The sequence below is a fragment of the Mycteria americana genome, chromosome 13 (assembly GCF_035582795.1).
Source record: "Mycteria americana isolate JAX WOST 10 ecotype Jacksonville Zoo and Gardens chromosome 13, USCA_MyAme_1.0, whole genome shotgun sequence".
Taxonomy (NCBI): Eukaryota; Metazoa; Chordata; class Aves; order Ciconiiformes; family Ciconiidae; genus Mycteria; species Mycteria americana.
Genome location: NC_134377.1, coordinates 10,956,817 through 10,965,557, shown reverse-complemented (window position 1 = coordinate 10,965,557; position 8,741 = coordinate 10,956,817). Strand labels below are relative to the sequence as shown.

The 8,741-nt window shown below is 55.2% G+C and overlaps 1 protein-coding gene across 1 annotated transcript; it reads left to right on the top strand.

Moving 5' to 3' along the window:
• The first annotated feature begins 3,457 nt into the window (after positions 1 to 3,457).
• PSMD9 (proteasome 26S subunit, non-ATPase 9) lies at positions 3,458 to 7,315 on the top strand. The gene is made up of 6 exons (XM_075516273.1): positions 3,458 to 3,637; positions 3,753 to 3,855; positions 4,739 to 4,932; positions 5,415 to 5,516; positions 6,053 to 6,141; positions 6,497 to 7,315. The coding sequence occupies exons 1-6, from the start codon at positions 3,524 to 3,526 to the stop codon at positions 6,522 to 6,524; spliced, it is 630 nt and encodes a 209-aa protein (XP_075372388.1). The 5' UTR covers positions 3,458 to 3,523; the 3' UTR covers positions 6,525 to 7,315.
• The last annotated feature ends 1,426 nt before the right edge of the window (positions 7,316 to 8,741 follow it).

Genomic DNA, 8,741 nt, shown 5'->3' with positions numbered 1-8,741 from the left:
AACACGATCTGGTGAGGAAGAGGAGGACAGCTGAGGGATGGAGACGTGGCGGTGCCCCTAGGCTGGGGCAGATGCACTGCAGTGCGGAGTTTAATGGTGCAAACAGGTTTCGGCAGCACCCGCACGCCCGACACCACCTTGTCTCCCCCCAACCTCCACCCCGGCGGCGGCACCTCTGCAAGTTGCTTCAGCTGCCTTACCTTGTCCTGCTTGATGGCGTGTGAGACCACCTCCCTGCTGCCGGTCTCCAGCCCCCGGTACGCCAGCTCCTCGAACCCCAGCTTGTTGCAGTAGTAGGATGCAGCCTGCGGGCATGTGAGAGCCGCCTCGGGTGAAGCCGTCGTGCCGCTGGCCCCCGGTTCCCGCGGGGCTTCCCCCGGCCAGGGCGGTGCCAACAGCCCGTGGGGAACGGCCACCACGGTGTGTGCAAGTCATGCGTGTGCATGAGTGTGCAAGCGCGTGTGCGTGTGCAGGGAGCAGCCGAGCTTTTCTGCTTCCCTCCAGCAGCCTGGAAGGAGCAAGCAGAGGTGAGAAAGGGCCCATATTGGGGAAAAAAAATCCCCAAACTCGGTGGGAAGCACTGCCTCCAGAGCCCTCCCGCACCCAACACGGCCAGGGACAGGCAGGGCACAGCGGGAGCAGGGCTGGTGCACGGCCGGGCAGCAGGCAGGGAGCTGCCGCCGAGGGGTAAACGTTTCTGCCTGTCTCCTGTTCATCTGCGACGCTGTGTGAAAAGCCCCTCAGGTTTGAAGCAGAGGGATTTTTAACTCGCCAGCGGCCTTTTAGCAGCGAGTGATGGAGAGCAGCTACCATGACGCCCTATTGCTCTGCAGGCTGGTGACGACGGCTCAAGCTGTGCCGCGTGTCCCGGTTTGCATTTTCCGGGCCCTCCCGCACACACCCCCGGGCAGCCGCCCCTCACCTTGCGCAAGGGCCCCCAAGGCCATCGGCTGAGGCCATGCCGGCGGGCACAGGCGCCGAGCCAGGGACGAGCTTTGGGATGCCGGCACGGCCCCTGCCCGGTGGGCTGCCGGGATGAACCGCCCCCCCGGCAGCCAATAACCAGAGCGGCCGCCCTGTCCCAGCGTGGCGGGTGCCCACCCGGCCGGCCGCAGCCTCTCACCTGCTTGGCATTGCCGACCCAGAAGGTGATGGAGTGGAAATGGATGAAGCGGCCTCGCAGGGGCTAAAGGGAAGGGGAAAACAGGGCTGAGAGCCACCGCCGCAGCCTTTCCTGCAGCGCTGCTCGTCTCTAGAGCAGGGAGAAGCGGTGGCCGTGACCCTGCAAATGCCTCTCTGGTGAATGCGTCTGAATTAACCGGGTGAAACCCCAGCTGCTGCCCCAAAACGGCGATTTTCCAAAGTGCTTTATAGTCAGGTGCCGCAGGATCCTGCTCTGCGGGGTGGAAGGTGCAAAGCCCCGGCTCGCCTGGGGCCGTGTCGGTCCTGGTGTTCTCAGTGGCCCCTGCAAGCGGCCCCCCCAGCACTGGGGCACCACGGCCAGGGCACAACACCCGCCCACGAACCTTGCTGTGTTAAAGATTAATTCTGCCCCCAAACGCTCTTACACAACTGCCAGCGCTGGGACAAATCCCCCCTCGCTCTGTTCCCCACCGCCATCCCGCCGGGACTGGCTGGACCCAGGCACGCTCCTGCCCAGCCTGCGGTGCCGGGCACCCGGCCACAATGTGCACCGGCAGCTTGGAGAGCACAAAAGGTGGTGAAAAGGTGGAAATAAATGTTGCAACAAATGAGGATTCTGCTTAGGCATCGGGGTTGGCTGGGAAATGCCCATCGTCTCCCATTTGTTGCTCTCCTCCCAAACCAGAAAGAAAAAGGAAAAGAAAAAATTTCCATCATTAGTGGTGATTTACAACGAGGAACCAAGTCCTGTGTGGCCCAGCCAGAGAGCAGTTTTACTTCTGATTTTACCAGGTAATCAGGAGTAAGGAATGAATATTATTTGCACTAACACAGCTGATGTTTCACACCAGGCAATGGGGCAGGACCGTGGACACGAAACGGCTCTTACCTTTTCTCCCTTGTCTGTGTAAGACGTCTAAAAGAGAGAATCAGAAAAGAGAGATGTTAGCAGTTCAGGAAGGTACCTCAGCCCCCAGAGAGCTCGAATCCAAAGGTCAGTGTATGAGGAACAGCTCTTCTGCATGACTTCCAGCACAGTCACTAAAAAGTCCGAATTCAAGCAAAGATTAAACCCCGTAAAGCTCCCAAGACATCCCACACTGTCGAGCCCCAGCCATTTAATTTAATTCCCATTTGCTGCCCCTCACCATTTTTGTGACCTGTGATGTGACAGCGGCAAAGAGAGTGGGAGTCCGGGAGGGCATTTAATATAGTGGTGGGACGGGGGAAGCTCCTCCTTGGCTCCACCTTCTCCACCCCCAACCCGAAGCATTTGCGACCCAGAGATGTGTTTGGTTTGGGCTGGGAACTGCCGGCGTCGTCCTGTGCGTGGCTTTCTGGGGCCATGTCACCGGGGTCTTTTGCAGTGCTGGCTGTGGCACAGCAGGATTACATGCGGAGGGTGGTGAGCGTGCAAGCGTGCAAGCGTGCGAGGCTCTGTGGCGCGGGAGCCTGCTAAGCCCACAGCAAAACCTCCCCGGCGCCATGCGTGCCGGGGCCATGGTGGGGTGACGCAACCGCGGCAGCACGTTCCCCCCAGCCCTCCCGCCTGCCCCTGGGGACGTTCACCCCTTTGCGGGGACACGTTCTGTCCCAGCCAGCGTTGAGCCGGGACAGTTTGGCTGCGTGCAGAGTCCCGCCATGTGCGTGGTGTCTGGGCCCGGGGCCACGCGGTGCCACCTTCAGCTCGGGGGAGCCCCGCGCTGCAGGGGTCCACGAAATGTGGGAGCAGCAGGAGGAGGGGGCACCCTCCTTGCACCTGCCGCGGGGAAACACGGGTGCACAGACACCCCAGGGCTGGGAGTGGTGCCAAGCTGGAGCCACCGGCGGGGCCAGGGAGGACGAGCACGGGGGGCTTGGGTGGGTGTCAGCGGCGCAGGGCTCTGGTGGTGGGGCTGTGTCCCTGCTGCCGCACACCCTGGGGACACAACCCCGTGCCGCTGTGCGCTGCCCCTGCGACTGCGCTGGGGCACAGGCTGGAGGGGGGCCGGCAGCAGGGACAGGGTCACCCATGGCACCATCACAGCTGTATAACCCTATGGCAGCGACACCGCTGTGCCACCACGTGTCACCGCCACAGCCGTGTCACCCCACGGCACCGCCACCACGGTGCCCCTCCCTGGCACCGCCACAGCCGTGTCACCCCACGGCACCATCACTCCTGTACAACCCCACGGCACCGCCACCCCACGCCGCCACCGCCCCCCCCCGCTGCTGACCCCGCCCCCGCAGTGCTGACCCCGCCCCCCGGCACTGCCCCGCCCCCCAGACCCCGCCCCGCGGGCGGTGCTCCCGCGGCCGGCCCCGCCCCGCCGCCCGTGACGTCTTTTGTCCGCTCTCGGCGCCCGTGGCGGCCGTTGCGGCGCGGCCGGTGGCGGCCATGGCGCAGCCCGGCGGGAGCCGCCCCGTCACCGTCAGCGACGTGCAGCAGCTGGTGAAGAGGAAGGACGAGATCGAGGCGCAGATCAAGGCCTGCTACGAGCTGCTGGAGGGCGTCAGTGCGGCGGGGCGGGGGCGGGCGCGGGCGGGGGGTGGCGGCGGCGGCGGCGGGGCGCGGGGCCGGCCTGCATCGCCGGCTCGCAGCCCCACGGCCGCCTCTTGGCTCGCAGCAAAAGGGCGTCGGGATGAACGGGCCGCTGGTTGACGCGGAGGGCTTTCCCCGCGACGACATCGACCTCTACCAAGTGCGCAGCGCCCGGCACGACATCATCTGTGAGTGGGGCTGCGCGGCGGGCGGGAGGCCCCGTCCCGGCGGGCGGGAGGCCGGGGAGCGTTCCTCTGCAGCAGGAATGAACCAGCAGGTACCGGTGTGTGGGAGGCCTGCAGGCTTCTGCGACTGGCGTAGGTACGCCTGCTAATAAGGCAGGTGTATTTATTCCAGTAGCAGAAGTACCTTACTTAGATACTTCATAAGACACTTAGGAAGGAGCTCAGAAGCTGTATCGTTCTGCCTCTTCATTGCAGTTCTTCAAAAACTGAAAGCCGGGGTTGCTCGGAGTTTGTTTTTCAATTATTTCGCTCTGTGCTCGTAGCTGATGCGGATCGGCTTAGTCAGTAAAATGCTTTTGTCCCCATGTTGTTGCAGCCGCTTTGAAATTCTGCTTCTGCTGTGGAGCCGTTTGGGATTCGTGAAATACAGCGGAGCATTTTTGTGGTGTTTGTAGAATAAGCTTGTGGTAAAAAAATAGCTTGGCATGTGTTTCTTCCCAGGCTTACCCCGTGCCCTGTCTTTGGGGATGGCTTTTGCTCTGCATACGTAACAGTATGCGGCTTGATGGAAAAAACACTTCAGCTGCTCCATGATTTCTATGTGATCGTGGGCCTCCGAGCCCTGCTTCCTTGCGTGTTTACCAAAATTTGTAGGCTGGTTTTCTCTGTGTCTAACTGCTACTGATAAACATCTGCTGGGCTGTGTGAGCAGGGCTGGCACCAGGACCCAGCAGATACCCCGGCAGAAGGTTGTTGCTAGCCACAGCTGAGATCTGAAACACCCAGAATACCATGTTCTGCACAGTTGCAGAGGAGAGCGTGTGCCGAGAAAGAACCTTAGATGTAACTCACTCCTGCTCCCCGCGTGCTAATGGTGTCACCACAGGTTTGCAGAACGATCACAAGGCCCTGATGAAGCAGGTGGAGGAAGCTCTTCACCAGTTGCACGCCCGGGAGAAGGAGAAGCATGCCAAGGATGAGGCGGAGGCGTTGGCCGAGGCAATGAGCCAGAACCAGAGCCTGCCACAGGCTTTTGCCAAAGTGAACGCGGTGACTCCAGGATCTCCTGCAAGTATCTCGGTAAGTTGGTGAGGTCTGACAGCTCGTGGGGAAGGCTTCTCCTGGACCCAGAGAAAACATAGCAGATGGCTTTCTGTCTCTTGTTAGTAGGTGGGAATAAGTTGGGGGTTTGATTACGATTATCCCCTCCCCCCTTTTTTTTTTTGTCATACTGGGATGTCCTGTGAATAGACTAGTCACTGTGCGGGAATGAGATGAGTACTCTCTTCTCAGCTGTATCGTCGCACTACACAGCTCATACCAGGCCTCACTGACCGTTCTAGCCTCAGTATTTCCCTTCCCATAAAATAGGACAGAGAAATGAGTGCTTACTTCTGTCTAAGGACATGGAGAGGGTATAACCTAGTTCAGTTGCCTGAACGGTGAGAAGAGTAGTGTCATGGCACATCTCTCCCCATGTGCCTGGGTGAAGGGTGGTGCTCCTGTGATATTACCTGTCTTTGGAGGAGGCAGATGCTCATCTCTCTTCTGTCTCTGTCTAGGGACTTCAGGTCGATGATGAGATTGTGGAGTTTGGTTCTGTCAACGTAAACAACTTCCAGAACCTGCAGAACATCGCCACAGTGGTGCAGCACAGCGAAGGGGTGAGCTCATTTCTTCTGTGACCGCATTCTCTTGCCTGTCTCTGTTAGCCACAGCTTTTTCTATGGAACTTAGATCTCTGGGATCATCATTTCCATGTCGGAAACAGTGTCAGATTCAGTCTGTGCTGTTGTAGCCTTGTTCTCTCACAGCATTGAGCTAATTCCTGCTGGATAGAAGAGAGCTAAGAGGTGTGTGCTCTTTGCTGTGAGCATCATATTGTCTTCTCCCCTGGGGATTCCCTGCAGCAGTAGGCTGCACTGCTGTGCCACCCTCGTGGACTGGCCAAAGAAGCTGCCACAGCCATCAAGGGCTTTATAGTGGAAGCGAGAGATCTTCTAGAGGTGCCTCCATGCAAAACGCTCTCTTCTCTCAGATCTAGCTGCAGGGATGGGAATGGGCGCCACTGAAGAACAGCTGCCCTGGGCCTAATGTTCTTCTGGTGCTTCAGCAAAAGAAGGAAGAAGAGAGTTGACTTGGTGATGGAAAGTTGCCATCTTTTTTTTCTTTTTTTTTTTTTTTTTTTCCTCCCTTTCAGAGACCCCTGAGTGTGACTGTGATCCGCGGCGGCAAAAAAGTGCACGTGGGGCTGACTCCAAAGCGCTGGGCTGGGAAGGGTCTCCTGGGGTAAGCTGCTATGTCGCTTACTAGAACGGATGAGGCTTTCACCCAGCTCAGAGCATGTTTCCTGCAGCAGGGCCAGCTCTGTGCTTTGCTCTCTGTGTGTGTTGCTGCCCGCTCTGATGGACTTCACTGGCGGGTACCAGTTGAGAGTGGGAGGCTGACAGTTTTGCACAGTGATATGGGGAGGCGAGTTGTATCAAACATGAGGACAGGGAGAAAGATCTCAGTGTCTAGTTTGTCCAGTAGGGGAAACCAATGGAGGAGGGTTGTGGTGGGTCTGATTGATGCCATGTCAGATCTTCTGTGCCTATTTGAGAACTGAGACTTTAATGTTTCCTTCTACCACCTTCTCTTTCAGCTGCAATATCATTCCCTTACAAAGATGACCATTGCTTGGAAAACAATAAAGCTGAAGTTTGTGCCTGCTTTCTGGACTCTGATCTGGTTTGAAAACTTCCCTACATGTTTTTGCTGAAACAAATGTTTCGGAGGCTGTCACCTCTAGGTGCCTGATTTGCAGAGTCTGAAGAGGTTCTGACAGAGCAGGGCTTGCCTGCAATTCAGAATCGCACTGGTTCATCAGGAGTAGCTTGCACAGTTGCAAGATGTGGCTTCTCATCTCTTACACCTTGTATCAGTTTGGAATAAGGCTATAAGAGAGACCCAAACTTCACTTGATACAGGCTCTAAAGAGCATGAAATGCTCTTACTTGGTGATAACAGAGCATTCCCGCCCCGCCCCCCTCCCCCTGTAAAATTCCTCACTGAACATCTCGTAACATATGCGAAAAGTCCCGGAGCACTTTTTGGTGTCTTTAATAGTAGATCACAGTCAAGAAATACTCAAGTTTGGTACTTTATCTTCCCCATGTTACCACAACTTTTGAAGTCACTAAACATGATGAATCAATCTTTGGAATGCCTGATTATTTTAAGTTGATGAGATAAGGAATAGGGGTTATAATTATACTTTGATTTACTTTTAGTAGTTCATATAGTCGTGATAAAAGTACTCCTAATTTGGCTGCCTTTTTTTTTTTAATTTGTTTATTTGCTATAGTTTTAGGGTGTATAAACTCTTTGAGGGGATTTTGGGGATGATTGGTTTGTTGTAAGCTTGTTTCCAGTTGAACTTCAAAGTACTCTCCCAAAACAATAAAACGGACTAACGCCTCTCTCCCTTCTTGTAGAAGTTATTATTTTGGGCAATAATTGTGGGCCAAGTTGGGTGGGTTAAATGCAGACCTGCACGGACACAAAAGCATGACCCCCTGACCTTCCAAAGCCCAGGTAAAGTGCAAGTCTTTCATTAGCACTGCATAAGCAGGTTGCAGGCATAAGTAACACATCACATGTAATGAGCAATTTTGTTACGAAGATTAATAACCAGACCTGAAATAGACTGAAAAACTGGACTAAAATCCTCACTTTCAAATCATTCACCCAGGGCTCTGTGTTAAATTGAGTAAGTTTACCCTTTTGATATTTCAAGCGTTTGTGTTTCAGCGTACAGTCCAACAGAGCAGATTCTCACTGAAATGGTAAAGCTTCAAAGCAAAGCTCCTTGCTCGATGATTCCTGCAGGCTTCACGGCGCTACAGAGGAAGCGTTACTGCAGCAGCCCATGGCAGTGTTCCTTCGATGAGATTGTATCTAGATAATCCCCATCAAACACAGTCTCACCCTGGTCTTTCAAGTAATTTTAAAAGGGCTGAAGCATGGCACTGTTTTGCTCCATCTCGTTTCTTGAAGAGTAACTGAGTATGGGAGGTGTTTTGGGACCCTCTGTCGCATGTGCATCCTGCCTGACTTTACCAGAGCAGTTCTGAAGCTAAGCCTGCACTGCTGACCTCCACCAGGTGCTATGACCCACGAAGGCCACTGCATCTCTTAAATCCACTGTGAAATCCCACTGGAAAGCAGTGTGATGTCCCTGTCTGTAGTTATAAGGCAAGTACCCCTGTGGGATTGTTCTGTAGGAGGGCTGAGTCTCTGCGTGGGACCACAGTGTCAAAAGACTTGTGTAAAACAAGAATTTTTAAATGCATGTAGTATCAGGTTTGGGAGCCTTGTTTTTTGCAAAAGCGTTCTCATATTTGTAGGTGCTGCTGCAGTTTGTAAACATGTAACTGCAAGCTGCCCCTATCTTCTGTCCCTGTAAAATGGAATGTAGGTGGAAGCGTGTGGATAAATTGGGTATCAATTGGCAGCTGAAATGTCAGATTGTCAAGGGGCTGGCCTTGGCCATGTGCACTTGGGGTATGTGTCTAGGTATCCCAGCTGTGGCTAGCTTTTACCAGAGCTGCAAATGAATCTGGGTCTAGATACTGGTCCAGGAGAAGAAAAGCTCACGGGACGCATCCTTCCAGGCCTTTGCATTTGTGCCTCCCGGGATGAAATGATCTAGAAAATCCCAGCTTTCTGTACCGCTCTTGAAATGAGGTTAGGGGGTCAGTCCAGTCCCGTCAGCCAGTTAATTCCTGTTCTCGGGGAGCTTTCAGCATGGAGGGTGCGTGCACGCTTCGGAGGGCTCTCATCTCTGCGATGCTTTTGTAGAAGTATGTCCCCTAACCCTATGTGCTAACCGCTGCATCCCCAGCCCC